Source organism: Tyto alba, unplaced genomic scaffold (assembly GCF_018691265.1).
Source record: "Tyto alba isolate M040663 unplaced genomic scaffold, T.alba_DEE_v4.0 Super-Scaffold_30, whole genome shotgun sequence".
In the NCBI taxonomy this organism is placed as follows: Eukaryota; Metazoa; Chordata; class Aves; order Strigiformes; family Tytonidae; genus Tyto; species Tyto alba.
This window is the reverse complement of record NW_024881305.1, coordinates 4,428,446-4,444,211: the sequence shown is the minus strand read 5'-3', so window position 1 is coordinate 4,444,211 and position 15,766 is coordinate 4,428,446. Positions and strand designations below refer to the sequence as shown.

General features: G+C 59.5%; 1 protein-coding gene across 6 annotated transcripts in view; it reads right to left on the bottom strand.

Moving 5' to 3' along the window:
* The window catches only part of SOX13 (SRY-box transcription factor 13), a 40,332-nt gene that overhangs the window by 963 nt on the left and 23,603 nt on the right, over positions 1–15,766 (bottom strand). For 3 of the 6 annotated variants that reach the window (XM_042800285.1, XM_042800287.1, XM_042800284.1), the window contains exons 2-12: positions 4,978–5,179; positions 4,251–4,356; positions 3,994–4,080; positions 3,499–3,671; positions 2,802–2,870; positions 2,513–2,627; positions 2,350–2,432; positions 2,109–2,268; positions 1,778–1,887; positions 1,550–1,646; positions 1,316–1,459 (exon numbers count right to left, since the gene is read on the bottom strand). In XM_042800285.1, the coding sequence (XP_042656219.1) occupies positions 1,316–1,459; positions 1,550–1,646; positions 1,778–1,887; positions 2,109–2,268; positions 2,350–2,432; positions 2,513–2,627; positions 2,802–2,870; positions 3,499–3,671; positions 3,994–4,080; positions 4,251–4,356; positions 4,978–5,178 (1,345 nt within the window). In that variant the 5' untranslated portion in view covers position 5,179. Of the gene's footprint in view, positions 1–1,315; positions 1,460–1,549; positions 1,647–1,777; positions 1,888–2,108; positions 2,269–2,349; positions 2,433–2,512; positions 2,628–2,801; positions 2,871–3,498; positions 3,672–3,993; positions 4,081–4,250; positions 4,357–4,977; positions 5,180–9,892; positions 9,971–13,116; positions 13,170–13,296; positions 13,404–15,766 lie in introns of those variants that run through there. The other 3 variants (XM_042800282.1, XM_042800283.1, XM_042800286.1) reach the window with 3 other exon arrangements.

Genomic DNA, 15,766 nt, shown 5'->3' with positions numbered 1-15,766 from the left:
TTTATTGTCATTGCCACCAACACCCCGGGCAGGAGGGCAAAGCCGGGCACAGCACAAAGGCTGCTGGGCTGCGAGAGGGGCTCGGGGCCAGGTTGGTGGAGAGAAGGGATTAATCCCCACAGCTCAGCACCTGGGAGGCTGCAGCCAGACCAGCGTCCAGTTTGGGAGAAAGATGGACAAGCTGGAGATATCTGGAGATCCTCAACATCCTTGGAGATGTTCAACAGTCAACATGACACAGCCCTGAGCATCCTGCTGGGATTATGGAGTTAGCCGGGCTCTGAGCAGGGCTTTGGGCTGGGGAGCTCCAGAGACAGCCCCCCCTCACCTAAATGCTCCTGTGACTCCCCACATTCCCCTTTCTCAGGTGTCCTTCACCCACCAGCGTGGCCCAGTTCCCTCAGGGAGCTCCACCTCCCACACCCGTACCACGAGCCAGGTGGCCCAGGTAAACTGAGGCACGGAGGCATGCGAGCCCTTTGCCCACACTGTCCTCCACCAGTTCCTTCCCCACGAGCTCAGTCCCTTGCACTGGCTCAGACTCACATTTCAGGAACCAAACCCCCCCAGGCTGGGTGCATACCGCCTCTGGACCACTCGTCCATCTGCAGGTCTCCACCTGCTAAATTCGCACCCCTCGAGCAGCGAGCGGCCCCAGCTCGCTGGGCAGAACCCCACCAGCTATTTAAAGCCACGGACATCTACCGTGACAGCAAGCAGCTCACCGCAGCACGCCTGCTCCTGGTCCCCTTGCCCCCCCCAGCCACAAGAGGTAAGCGGAGCAGATCCTGCCCACGCGTTCCTTCAAAGGGAAAAGCTTGGCGGTTGCCTCGGTTTTGTTTGGTTTGTTGGTTGTTTTTTTTTTTTTTTGTTTTTGTTTTTGTTTTCCCTTTCATGAGCAGAGCTGCTAAAACGAGCCCGTGGCAGAGCGAGGTGCAGGTGTTGGAGGGAACCCACGGCACGGCCGCATTGCACCGCTGCACGCTCACTCCCGGCCCTTTGGACGGGCTCGCTGGTGACCACACCGCTCGCTTTTAATAGCGACGTGGCCGTGGGGAAGGGCTGGGGCGACCAAGAGCCTCAGCAGGACCACTGCTGTCGGCGGGGCATGGGACATTGGCTGGATGAGGCCCACGCTGCTACAGGCGCCTCCAAGAGAGATGCTACAACAGGGGGTAGCATCATCCCGATGGGCATCACCCCGACGCGGGTGGGTGAGGACAAGCGGAGCGAGCAGCGCTTCTCCCCGCTCCACGGGGAAGCAGAGAGGGGGGTGTCCTCCTCCAACCCCCCGCCACCAGCCCCCAGCACTCACCCAGGATCTTGCTGATGCTGGAGTTGTGCATGTCTGGGAAGGCTTGCAAAATCTTCCTCCTCTCATCCTTCGCCCACACCATGAAGGCGTTCATGGGCCGCTTGATGTGGTTGTTGTTCCTGGACTCGGGGAAGTGCCGTGAGCCTGCGAGGGAAACCCTGGCTGAGGTCAGGAGCCAGAGGAAGAAGCAAGCTGGGGAGGGGGTCACACTGCGATGCTTTCAGCCATCCTTACCATCCATCTCACAGGTCAACAGAGCCTCGTCCAGCCGGTGGGCAGGGGTCTCCTCCATCCGCTCCTTCACTGGGGAAGAATCAATCCCGACGTGGTCCTGTGGGAGAGCGGAGAGTCGGGAGCCGGGCTCCAAGCCAAGGAGCCCGCCCGTGGGTGCAGTCCCAGCTCCGGCTGCTGGCAGTGGGGTCGGAGAGGGGGACGGTGACGACCCATCGGGCACCCCCTCACCTTGCGGTAGGGGTGGCTCAGCGATCCCTCCATGGCTCCGCTGTGGCCGTGCAGCAGCTGCCGCGCGTCCTGGATGGCTTTGGTGATGGCGTCGCCTTCGCCCAGAAACCCTGGCAGGACAGCGGCACGGGCACCCATCAGCACCAGCACCCGCTCTTCTGGCACCCCACCCCACCCCTGCAATCACAACTGAGGGCCCCAAACGGGTGGCACAGAGCAGAAGGTGCCCACCCAGGTCACCCCGGGGGGAGCAGAGATGTCCCCTGTCTCCGGGAGGTGGCCAGGGGGAGGGCACGGGACCATCCATCAGTGAAAGCACTTGGGGACCCACCCAGAGGCAGGTTGGACGGGCTGGTCTGCAGGTCCCTGGTGGCCCCGTGACTCGGCGTGAGGGACTGGCAGCTGCTTAACTTCAAACTGGGCGAGCTGGAGGCACTGGGGAGGTCGGAACCTTTGGGTTTCGCCGTCAGGTTCAGCGGCTGTGAGGTCTCCTGCGACAGAGGGGAGGTGAAGGCGAAGCGCAGCCCCTCCGGCACCCCAGTCCGGGGGATGGAGGTGCTTTGGGGCTGTACCTGCATCTGGAGGTGGCCCGAGCCGGCGGGTCTCTTCAGCGTGGGAGGAGGGGGGCTGTGCAGCAGCTGCACTGGGTATTCCACTGCGGGGAGCAGAGGGAGAGGGGTTGGGGGACAAAGCCACCCCACAGGGTTGGGGCAGTCCCCGGGGGACTCCGCTCACCTGGTTTGCAGGGGATGGGCTGGATGGGCAGCGCTAACTGGGAGTCAGGAGCGACAGGGAGAGGTTGGTGGCTGGGGGTGAAGGCGGGAATCATGACATAAGGCATGTTGACCTGCTGGAGGGAAGAGGGGGAGAGAAGCAGAGAGACCAGGTAACCGCTGCGGGATACGGCAGGTGGGTGCCATCCCCTTGCCCAGCCCCGGGAGGGGGCACAAGCCCGGCAGATGAAGGGGCTGCAATCACCCAGCCCCGGGAAGGGGGACACAAGGAGGTGTACCCCCACCTTTACCTGGATCTGTTGCTGCAGCAGGTTGATTTTGTGCTGCTGCTGGATGAGCTGCTGCTGCTGCTTGGCAATCTGGCAGAGGGGAGACAGCAAGGCTCAGCGGCATCCAGGGCAGCACCGAGCTGGCCCCGGCGGGGCTACAGCCCGGCATGAGCTGCCCAACAGCAGCAAAACGGAGATGAGGGGGCTGCAGAGGGTCCTGAGGACCGTGGGGAGGGCTGGCAGGGGGTGGCTGAGCTGCCCCTAAGCCACCTCGAAGGGCACGGGGAGAGAAATGGGCTAGGAGGGACAGTGTCACCCCCACCCTGGGGTATGCTGGGGGTGTCACCCCTGCCCTTAGCATCATATTGGCCACCGGAGAGGAAAAATAGGTGTTCAAAGAGCAAAGAGAGCACAGTCAGGAAGGACCCAGTGCGGTTTAATTATTTTAAGGACTGCAATTCCCATCTCCTTTCGCCCTTGTCCTCCCAAGCGCCATGGAGCAAGATGGGGAGTCTTTTAGGATGGACACAGTAAACAAGAGGGTTTCAGTGAAGTCCCTCTGCCCCTCGATGCCAAAGCCACCTCCTCACCACTCCCAGGGGGACCTGTCCTGATCCTGCACCCGCAGCCAGCAGATCCCAAAGGGATCCCTAAAGGGAAGGACAGGCCCTGGCAAACGTTTCCCCCGAGCAGGTTGCCCACTGGGACCCGAGCCCACCTGCTCTTGCTGCTGCCGTGCCAGCTCCATCTGCTGCTGCTGCTTCTCGAAGAGCATCGCGGCCATGTTCTTCTGCTCCGAGTGGGCTGTCAGGAGCTGGTCCCGCAGCGTGGACAGCTGGTTGATCATGACAAGTAACTGGAGCTCCTTCTCTGCCAGGCTCTCCTGGGTTCCTGGAAGAAATCTGCGGGTTAGCGGCTTGGGGAGGGTGAACAGCATCACCACCACCGGTGGGTGCTGGTGGGCGATGCATGGGGAGCATAAAGATGCCCATGTGCTGAACCATCCCTTCTGTGCAGAGGGCAAGCTCTCACCGGGGATGCTCACCCCCCACATAAAAATCAAATTAACATTTTGGTTAAAAAAACCTACAAAACCCTATTAAATACACACACTTGCAGGCATATCTCCTCTCCTGTGGTGGGAAATGCTGTGTTTCCAGCCCAGGCTGCCCGGGCACAGGGTACAGGAGGGAAGACAGGGCGAGAACCTCACCTTTCACTTCCTTGGACTCGGCAGTGTTTCGGCCCAGCAGCCGCTCCTTCCAGTCACTGGACAGTAACTTCTCGATGGTCGGCATCACTGTCCGCACCGGCAGGGACAGGGAGAGGACAGCCAGGTGAGCACAGCCTGAGGCTCCGCACCATGGCATGGGGTGGCTCATCCCATCCCACACCTTTGGAAAAAATACTGAGGGGGGCCCAAAAGGAGTGGGGAGCGGGTCCAAGAGGCCACTCGGAAACCTTTCTTACCCTCCTTCAAGTTCTTGTTGAAGTCCAGCTTCTCCTGGCCACTGACGGCCGGCTCGAAGGCAGAGCGCCTGGGCTCCAGCGCATCGCCGGCGGGCGAGCGGGATTCCTGTGACACACACAGCGTTACTCAGCTCCCGCTCCCACGGACGGGAACGTCCCCAGGTCTCGGGGCAGGACATGCTGGGCCAGTGGGATGCTTTGAACCAGCCCAGCCGACTGCCGGGCCGCACTCTGACAGGCACCTTGCCCCCCACCCAGCTTGAGAGCATCGTTGCTCTTCACGCCATAAAGACTTGTTTGCTGGATGCTTCTACTATTTATTTAGACTGCCCGCCTCCTCTGAGCCCTGTCCCCCCTGGGAGGCTGCACAGCGAGCAGGAGGGCTGAGGCTGCTGGTCACGGGGAGAGAAAACCCAAGAGCAATTAAAAAGGGAGGCTGAAAACACAGAGGATGCCTGGAAGTGGCTGTGGGAGGGCTCCACACTGAAGGCGAAGCACTCAAATCCCAGGGCTGACCCGAGAGCATCAACAACGGCCAGAGAGCCTTGGGGAAGCCTCAGGTTTCAGCTTCATTTCCTCGGGATGAGGAATAATCACCCAGGGAAATAGCAACCCCCGCCTCTGCCAGGAGACAGAGCCCAGGTCCGGAGCTGGGATGGCTGCGATGCTCTGCCAGCCCGGCGGGACCCCGGCCAGGGCCAGTGTTTGTCACAGCCACGGGACCCACCTGTGGCAGGGCCTGGGGGTCGGTGCCCTCCCTCGGCGGTGGCCCCGGAGGGTCATTGGGACGGGGTTCGGTGCTGGGGGCAGCCCCCGGCGGGGACTCGTAGCTGCCCTCCTTCTTCTCCTCTGTCTTGATGCTGCAGTTCACCATGCTGCCCGCTCCATTGAGCTCCAGGTGGGGAGAAACAGGGCTCCTCATGGACATCCTAAGGGGTGACAGGGACATCAGCAGAGCCATGGGGCAACCCCCCTGGCCATGGGCACCCTTTTTCCCAGCCTGGCCCTGTACTGCTGTTTTCACGGAGGCAGTGGTCTCGCTTTTTTTGCCGTGGCTTGGTGAAGCTGAGCTCTTGGTTCCTGGCTTTCTGCACTCAGGTTTTTTCAGATTTGGGACTAGATGGCCAGAAGGGAAACAAGCCCTTCCCACTTTGGGCTGTGAAGGGAATGGAGCAGCAAAGCAAAGCCCTAAAGAAAGCGACCTAGAGGGATGGGATTTAGGGCCCACAGGAGCACGTGCCTTTGTGCTTCACCCAGCAGCCTGGCAGAGAGCAGCCCACGGCTCACCGCGGCAGAGAGCCGTGCCAAACCCGAGCCAGCACCCCAGGGGTCCCCGGCTCTCGGCTCACGAGCTGCTCCCCCCCCCTGCACCGCCCCAGAAGCCGTCCCTAGAAAGCTGGCAGGGCGGCAGGCAGGTTTCCCGCTCCGACGGAAATGGAAATCCTGGCCCCACCGAACAATGGCTGGGACGGCCACCAGAATCGCTCCTCCGGGAGTCCCCGGCACGGCGCAGGGCTGGGACCGGCCAAGCCCCAGCCAGAGCAAAGGGCTGGCCCCAGAAAAAGGCTCTCCCTGCCTTCACCAGCACGGCCACGGGTGCCAGTCCAACTCCCAGTGCTGCCAGCCGCTCGCCGGACACCACAGAAGTGGCAGCGAGCTGTGATGTGTCCCTCTGTCACCTCTGCAGCCGTGCTCGCAAGGATTTGCCTTCTCAGGGCCAACAACACTCACGCTGCACAGCAAGAACAGGAACAAATATTACCTTCCCGAAGCTCACTTTCCAGGGAGGAATAATGGGAAAAAGGAGGCTGTTAAGGAAGGGATATTCACCGGCCACTGCTGGGAGCCAGAATCCGGGTTGAGGGACCACAGGGGCTGCTGAGGTGGGAAGGGGAGAGCATCCTGCCTGAGCTCTGGCACCGCACAACCAGGACCCCAGTGCTCTGCTCCCTCTCGCCTCCCCACATCCCAGTGGCTCGTCAGGACCACCCTAAATCAGGGCTGGGGCTGTGAGCTGGGGAGGGGGGTGCTGAGCCGGGCTGCCCAACTCAGGGCAGCAATTACATAACAAACAAAGCCCAGCTCAAGCTGCGAATTAATCAAACCGCTGAAAATAAAACCTTCCTCTCAGGAACTTCAAACAAAAGAAACGAAAACAACAAGGCCGGCTGGGTAATGAAAAGCCAGGGCTGTGAATAGGGGACAAAAGGAAGTGGAACAATAGGGTGTTGGACAAAAGCAATAAAGTAAAGGGAAGTGTGACAGCTCCACAATAGGGCACTGTGCGCGCCAGCCTTTCTGATCTTAGCGGGGCTTTTTTTAATCTCAGTTCCCTTGCCCTCCGCCGAACAAACCATCGCACTCACCGGGCCGGCGGGCTTCCTCCCGCCGTCGGCATCGCCCGGTATCTGCCGCATCCTGCGGCACCGCCCGCGTCGCCCCTTCCTGCCCCCGGCTCACCTTGGCCAGCCCGCTGGCAGGGAGGGCAACCCGGGCACGGCCAGCAGCCACCCACAAACCCACCGCCAGCCTTCGGCACGCCTCGGCCGGGGAGGAAGGAACCGGCCCCGCTCGGCGGCGGCGCGGTGATGGCAGGCAGCCAGCGGGAAGCCGTGCCCACGGCTCTGCCAACTCCAGCAACCCACGGGGGGTAGGGTTTGCCCCACGAGGCTGCCCCGGAGCCCGTGCTCTCAATGTGCTACAGGTGGGGAAACTGAGGCACCAACGCACGGCACCTGCAGCACCTTGCTCCGGGCGCTTTCCTAACTCAGGACCTGCAGGTGTGGGTGCACAGCTGCTCCCTCCTTCCAGCCTTATTTGTTTGGGTTTGGTTTTTTAAAGGAAAAAAAAAAAAAAAAAAAAAGCCCTGCTCAGCGCATCCCTGTTACAGTTTGCCCCCTCTCCCTGCAGCTGGGATGCTGCCCAGCCCGGGGCAGCCCAGGCGGTGGGGCAGCAGCAGTAACGCTGCAGCACAGAGCGATGCCACCGGTTTGAAACACGCACAAAAGCAAAGTCCCACTCCTCCAGCAGGTCACATTCCTATTGTACTTCACCTCCCAGTGCCACTGGAAGTTTACTCTTAAAACGGGGACAGTACTTTAATAGGGGCCTGTTTGAAAGGGGCTTCATTGTGGATTTATTATATGGTTTGCTGAACAAAAAAAAAAAAAAAAAAGAGAAGAAAAAGAAGAAAACGGCGCCGTTATCTTGTTACAGGTTCCCGCGGCAGCCCTGTGCTGTGGGCTCAGGTGCTGGGCTCCGGGGCTGCCTGGGGCAGACAATAGGGATGGGAACAATTGCCTTGGCACAGGGAGTGTAACAGATCTTCGCCTTTAATGTTTCCCATTTAACACAGGGCGTAGGGGAAGTGAGGGAATGGCGTTGAGATGTGACAGTGCCAGCCTGGAGGACCAAAACGGATCCGCCGGGAAGCCACGAGTCCTCGGTGAGGGACCCGGGACCCATGAGGCTCCTTCCTCCCGGCACAGCATTTTGTGGAGCAGGAGTGGGGCTCATCTCACAAGCACCAAAGCCCTAAAATGCCCATACTGTGCAGGCACCACTGTGCTCACCTTTCCTCCAAACTCCAGCCCGGCAAGTCCAAGAGCTGAGATTTTTGGGATGGCGACAGCTTTTCTTTCTCCATTTGTGTCCCTAAACGGCACGTCCTGCAATTCTCCCCGTGGCCGTGCCACCCTTCCTGCCTGCCAGCCGATCCTATCTGCCCCATTTGTATGGCAGCAGACCAGCTCGAATGGCCAGGGGGGCCGAGGTGCCAGCAAGCCCCCACCCTGCCCAGCACCGCAGCAGCTCGGGGAGCACCGGCGAGATGCCAAGACCACCCCCCCCCCGGCACCCAGAGCATCTTCCCGATCACCTGTGCGGGCTCTGGCTTTGCAGAGAAGGGGGGTGCCGGCATCACCCCCCCACCATCACAAAGCAGGAAGGGGAAGAAAAGCCCAAAAACTCCCTGGCAAAGGTGTGGTGCTGGCTGGACCAGGCTTTCTCCTGGCAGCAGATCCTGCCTGCAGTCATAAGAAAAGGGTTTCTGCTCGCAGGGTGGCTGGAGGGGAAGGTTGGCAGGCGAGACTGCCCGAAAGCAGGGCGAGGTCTGCCTGGGGCTCAGGCAGGGAAAAGCAGGTGCTGAGGTTAGGTGAAACCCAAGCTTTTTGCAAAGACACAAGGGAGCGCAGGAGCCCAGAAAGCCACAAATACACAAAGTCTCCTGCGCTGCCGGGGTGCAAGGAAGAGCCGCTCACCGGTCCTGGGAGAGGATGCGAGTGCAGGAATGGTCCCACACCCCTGCCCCGTGCCGCAGCGTGGCCTGTCTCGGGGCTAATCCTGCCCCTCGACTCGGGGCTGATCCCACCCCAGGGGACAGCAAAGGGCTCCTGCAGAAGGGGAACTCAGGGAGAGCAGCCAGAGGTTGGCTGGGGGAGCAGGGCTGCCCAGATTTTTGAGCTGATCTTGCCCCCGCCTGCCCATCAGGTTGACCAGGGCAGCAGGGGAAGTTCGTGGGGCTTTTGTTTTCCTCTCTTTCCACAGTTACAGCAGAGAGCTGTCAGCTCATGCGTTACGACAGACTCGTCCCTTCAGGAGCCCAGTGTGGTACCCAGCCCTCCCCCGACAAATCCACCCGTCCGAGCAGCACGCGGCCACTCGTCCCACAGCCACATCCTCCCACCATGGTCCGGGTAACCAACCCAACCTGGGGAAAAACACACACGGCAAAAACCCGAGGGGGGAAAACACTGTAGGAGCAAACACAGTGATGCCGACGAGCACCGGGGCAGCACGACACAACCGTTGTGCACGCACCAGCCACGTGCAGCGTTCACAGCCCCCGGCACCCCCTCCAGAGAGAGGGTAGAGGAAAAAATAAGGCACACACGGACGTTTTCTTCTTCCAAGCAGGACCCAAGGAATCCCGGCCGGCCACCGGCACAGACAATAGCCCATCTCCTGCCAGACGAGCGGGCCGCTTTCCTGCCAGACTTGGAATGTCCTTTCGGAGCTGTTTCCAACTGTTTCCGCCCGGCGTGCCTTCGCACATAAAAGAATGGATGGCTTCCTCCGCCGTGCCCGGGCAGGGATGGCCAGGGACAGCCGAGGCGAATGGCCCCGGCTGGGGGAAGTTCACGGAGCTGCCATCCCCTCCCTGGGGATGCAGAGCATCCCGTGACAGTGGGTTATTCCCTGGGAAGGCGAAAGCAGGCGGCTGCGGGGGATGCACCCCCAGCCGTGGATGGACGGGGACCGCCAACACGTTGGCTACGCGCTGCAGGTAAAACGGGGCAGAAAGCGCCAGACCTCGAGGTCTCCTGCTTCCGAAAAAAAGCAGGTTTTAAACCCAGAAGGCATCTGGACGCTGAACGCATTTGGGCCCAGAAACGCTGTCGCCACGCGAGAGCCACGGCTCCACGTGTCCCGGACGGACAGCAGCCACTCAGATCCGTGGCTCGTGGGACACGTGTCCCCCCACGGGGCTGCGTCACAGGCGCGCACCCACCCGTGCTGCCCCACAAACCAGGGTGCTGCAGCAACGGAAACGCTCCGCGTTTTGGGGGGGGTGGTGTGGGGGGGTTGGGGAGCGCCAACCAACGCTTTACGCATCCTCCAATGCCGCGTTTTCAACATCTTACCTGTCAGCGGCGCTCCTACGGAAAGCCGCAACCTCCATCTGCCCAGAAGGCTGCTGAGAGCTCAGGTTGCCGGAAAAGCTGCAAAATCAATGCCGAGAAGGGAGATCTTTGGCAGGCGGGGAGGGGGGATTTGGCGAGGGTAATGCCCCAAGGGGCAGAGGGGCAGCAGTAAGCGCCCAGCAAGCGCAGAGCTGTGCAGCAGCCTGGCACCTGCGTGCTAAAACCTGCCACGGGCAGGATGATGCCCACGTGAGGTGCCGGGCACGTCCTGCCCAACAGTAGCTGACGGCTGCTTCGCCATCTCAGAGGGACCCCCCCCCAGACCCCAACTGCCCCTCTCCACCCTGGCAAGACTTGGGGTCCCATGGGGAAATCTCTGGCATCAGCAGGAGCTGGGATTTCCCACTGTCCGCACAAAACAGACTGGTCTTTGTCCAACCTCCATCCACCAGCAGTTCCCCGAAGGCAATTTCTCTCCCCCCAGAAGGATAATGGTGCCCAGAAGCATCTCTATGGGGTCAGAGCAAAGGGTGATGCTCTGGTGAGAGCGCCGGCATCACGGAAATTCCCAGGAATGGCTGGCGCAGGAGTTAGGGGGTCACCCCTCTGCACGTGCTGCCCCGAGCACCCCATTTTCCACCCAGGTTCCCTCTGTCCCCTCGCCAACAGGCATGGGACCCCCATCCTGGTGCCCCGCCACGTGGGGATATCTCCTCTTCACCCTTGGATGAGTTCCTATTGCTGCAGCCTCAGCGCTGCCACGTTACGGCTCATTTTTTGCGGCGGGGGGGGAAGCATCAATTCACCATCTACTAAGATGAAAAGCAGTGATGCAGGTCTCCTATTACTGCACGGCACTTGGAAGATTTAACCCTAAAGCAATTACAACCAGCTAGCAGAGCATTTACTAATTCTACCCCCAAAAAAACCCAACCTTCCTTCTTCAAAGGCCTCCGAGCCGTAGCCAGGACTGCTAATGAAATGCATATCTCTCTGATGCATGCCAGCAGAGAAGCCCTTCAGAGGTTCGGGGGGAAATCAAATCAATCCTGCTATTCAAAACTTGAGAAGTGGGAGAAAATAACCCGTATTAATTGCTAAATTCACTTAAGTGAACACTTGCAAGACAGGGAAAAGAAGATGAATTCTCAGGCTGTGGCAGGGGGGAAGAAGAGGATCTGGGTTGTTCAGCAGGGTGGCTATATGTCCTCCATCACCTATGTACACCAGAGGATCCCAGCTCTGTGTAGGTTGTCCCAGGCCAAAGGCTCGTGCGGGCACTAAGCTACAGCAGATCGAGTCCTTAGGGGGCAGCTCAAGTCCACAGAGTCCCGGCTCCTGCTTTTCTAAATCTCATGGACTAATAATCTCACTTGCCGAAATCCAGCTCACCCCCTCGGGGGTTGTGCCCTGCCCCTGCCACCTCCCCGCAGCGCCGGGGCCCGCTCCGAGGGACCGGCCAGACCCAAGGAGGGGGTGATGGACCCGGCCACGCAGGGTGCTCCGGGTGGGAGCAGGAAAACAAAGCCTCCCGTGATAACGAGACGAGCACAACATATTCCCTGGGGGTACCTGGCTCCACTTGATCCAGCCTGGTGCACGTTTTAACCCGGCCACGTCCCAGCCTCCTAATGCCCCCTCTCACTAACAATTTCCAGCTTACTGCTAACTCATTTCATAGGGTTTCTGCGGCGGCTTTTGTCACCTTGCTCTGGTTTCTTACAAGATGGCAGAGGGACGCATTATTGCAAAATGCTTTCCTGTCTTGGCATAAAGGATTACTCAACTGCTCCCCGCCTGTGCTGCTCCCCCCCAGCATGGGGGCTTTGCTGGGACCCCCCTCCACTACCCGGCCGTGCCTCTGCAACCCAAAATCCAGGGATGCTGCCTCCCGTGAGCCTGGCTGTGTCAGGATGCAGACAAAAACCGGCCAGTAGTTTTATAACTATCCAGATAATGAAATCAAATACAAAGAGGAGGTCTGATCCTTCCCTGGGTGTAAACTGGCACAGGTCCACCACCTTCACAGCCGCAACCCAAACACATTTTTCCTTTACTGGGATGAGCGATAGGACAGTTTTAAGTAGGGGAAAAATTAAACTGAACCTCAGGTGGAACTTCCTGGCTGCGAGATTTATTAGTCGGGGAATGATCTCATCAGGGAAACGGAGGAAACTCCGTCGCGCTGGAATTATCTAAAACCGTGCAAAGCTCGGAGGAAGAAGGCACGGGAACAATCCCAGCGACGGCCCACGTGATGGCCGGGGACCACGCTGGTCATTCCCGTTTCCTGGCCTCAAGACTAGACAGTCTGCAGGATGGTTTGGATTTTTTCTTCCACACAATAAGACATATCAATAAGGAAAAAACTCCTTGTCCCGTCTCCGGCTTTGCAGGCAGATGGATTTTTTTTTTGTCCAGGGAAGGTGTTGAAAGCATCTTTAAGAAAAGGGCTGGCAGCTGGGGGGGTGCAGGCGTGCAGAGGGGGGAAGGGGATGCTGAGCCAAGGCGAGGGCCTTGCTCAGGTCCAAGCGGCAGCACAGGCAGGGACGGCCGGGGACAAGTGCTGAAAGAAGCAACTCCCCTTCCCTGCAGGTCTAAACTCTCCAGGGAAAAGCGCAAACCCCACAGTCTAAATATTTTCAGACTCCCTTCTTATTGCACCCCTTTCCTCTGCCCTTCCTATCTTCTCCTGCATTACAGGCTGCTGAAACACAGAGATATCGCAGCGTGCTAGCAAGGGAAGCATGAGGAGGGTGGAACTCTCAAGAGCAGGTATTTACTCTTTCCTATTTTTTTTTTTTGCAACAGAAATAATTTTAACAACAAGTTTTCTCCTTCGCACACGGCTTCATCGGGATGCAAAAAAAAAACCCTGCCCAGCTCACAGGTGCCGAGCCTTCACACCAGCACCTGGGGTGGCTGGATCAGGCCCACGGTCCCACTGGTGCCAGCGGCAGCCGACAGTCCCCGGGGTTGGTGGGAGCTTGGGGGAGCTGCCAGGTCCCTCGGACCCGGACAAGGTCCTTGGGGCTCCCCCCAAACCCCCTCCCACCACCCCAGCACAGGCTCTCCCCATCTCCCCAGTTTAACCAATTTTCCACAAATGATCAATTCCGAAAAAGAAATGTTTCAAATCCGCAAACCCTGAGCGAATGAAGAAAGATGTAGCCCCGTAGCAAGAGGCCAGCAGAGCTGGGAGGCAAAGGACAGGGACAACTCACCCAGCCCCGGCGGGACGGCGCGGCGATGCCGGCACGGCACGGCACAGCACAGTGAGGGAGCGCGGTTAGCACATCTCCCTCCTTTTTCTTTGCAGTTTCTGTCCTTCCCTCACCCAAAAGCGGCCCTCGGCCTTATCGGAGAGGCCAATCTCAGTGTCGTTTTTGTGTAATTTCACTCACTCAGCGTTTCCAGGCAGAGCGGAGGGCACGTTTGACTCGGCTGCTTCGTAAACAATACTTTCCTATCGCATGACGGAGGGGCGAAGACATCTGACCCTTTTCCTCTCCTGCTTAGAAGAGAAAAAAAAAAAAAAAAAAAAATACACAGGGCTCACCCGCCTCGACAGTGATCTGCCCTGCATCTCCCGGGTCGGGGCTGCGGAGAGGGCAGCACTTTCCCAACCCCTTTTCCACACACTGTGCCACAGGGCAACCATGGGCGAGGTTTGTGGCACAGGACCTGGTGTGATTTCGGCACAGCCCCGTGGTCCATCCCATGGCAGCCCACGGCATCAGCCGGTGTCTGTCACCTCCTACCCCTCTTGAGCTTCTCATGGCATTTTACACCTTCCACTATGTCACTATTTTTCCAGCTGCCCCCAGGTTTTGCGGGGCCTCCCATTTATGAGGGGCAATCCCATTTTGTTTGCACTCATGTTCCCCCGGGTGAGCCGGGCACACACACGAGCACTGAAAGGATGCCTGGAGCCAGCCTCAGTGCCCACATGGCACTCAAGCCCACGGTGGCAGCCAAAAATCCTGGGGACACACTTCCACCCACAGTGCCCCACGTCCCACAGCCAGCAGCACCCCAGAAACCTTCGGGCTCCCCTTGCGCGGGATCCTGAGCTGCAACAAACAGCTCCTTACACCCGAGCTGTCGCATGCTTGGACACAGAGGGACAAAGGCTCTGTGGAGCCACTTTGCCCTCCCCAGCTGCTGCCCAAATTCAGGGCAGGGGGAAGCTCCAGCTGCTGGGGCCATTTGACATTTCAGCAACAGATTTTCTTTTTTTCTTTTTTTTTTTTTTTTTTTTTGCTGGCGTGACGGGAGCTGCCTTGCAAGCCGTCAGGGCCATCGTCAACCTCCCTCTGAAAGAAAAGGCAGCCTGAAGGACGGGTGCTTGGTGCCAGCAGCCGTCCATCATCTGCCCCAAATCATCACACCCTCACTAACAGCAACCCTGACTCCGCTCCTGCTGTGCTTCGGCTCAGGAGAGTCATGGCTGGCTGAGTCTGGATGAAGAACCCCAAGGAAAACGCCTTCAGCCTGACTTCTCCCCCTTATTAGCGTAAGCCACGGCTATTTTCACGGTGTTACCCCTGATTTAGGGAGTGGATTCAGGTGTCTGTGTTCAGGGTTTAGGAGGTAGCTCACCCCCCACCCTCCCCGTTGCCCTGCACCCCACGGGTGAGCCACAGCATCCTGCAGCAACGGGGCTCGCAGCCGGCCACGTTAACTGCACGGGTCTCCCAAGAGAGAAACTGCAGGAGGGAGGAGCGGGGGTCAGGTTTGTGCCTTTTTTATTACTACCATTATTTCATTTTAGGGAGAAACCCGAAGCTTTGGGGAGTGGGGGACACCCCCCACCACCCCCACCAGCTGCAGGACCCAAGGGATCCAGCACCAGCGACCCTCCAAACCACGACCATCCCCCAAGGCTGGGCTCGCCCCTCACCCCTCACTTCGGAGGAACTAAAGCCCCTGAAATCCTGGTCGTGCAGCAGCTCCTGGCCGGGCTCCTCTCCTCCCGGGGGAGCAGAAAAATTTGGGAACAAGCTTTTACTGGCCCACCAGGATAGTTTTCATTGCACAACATAAACACAGCACAGACAAGGGCCGAGGCTCTCCAGCAAGAAGCCAACAGCCCTCCCCGTTTGCAAGGGGGTATCCAACTGCCCCCCGCCAGCCTGGGGCTCCCCGCGTCCCGCAGCACACGCCAGTATACAAGGGGCTCTTTGTGCCCGGTGGCACCTGTCCCCCCCGCCCCACCCCGCTGTATCCCAATTTCCCTTGGGGGTCCCCAAGCCTGCTCCCTCCAGCGAGGGGCTTTGGCAGCTCCTGCCTCCACGTGCCGTGTCCCGGCGCGCTCCCCCGCGCGGGTGGGCAGGCAGGGACACGCAGGAGCACCCCGCTGTGCTGGCGGCGCTGGGAGCCCCATGGGGACGGGTCAGCCTTGCTTTGCCCCCCCTAAGCGAAGGAAGGAAGAAGGCTGTAAGGGACCGTGGGGCTGTGGTTTGCAGAGCTGGCTTCAAGAGCTCGCAGGGCTCTTGCTCCGCGCTCCCCTGGGCTGTGCCGCTTTACACCAAGAGCCACGGCCGGTACCCAGCCCCCAGTACCAGCTTTACTTGAAATCACACACACACACCACCCCACCCCACCCCCCTCCCTCAGCTGCAAAAATGCACATTCCCCAACCCAGTTCTCAGGACAGACCCACGGATCCGAGGCGGCCCAAAGGCCAGTGTTGCACCTGGAGACTCAAATCACAGCCCGAGAGCCGCCAAGAAAGGCAAATACTGCTCTGCCTCTGCCCATGCTGCAGCCCACGCAGGTATAGATGGGTCCTCCAGCCTGCCCAGGCATAGCCTGCCCTGGGGACCTCTTCCAGATTAACCCTCCAGCTCCTGAAATCTCTGTGACACGGCA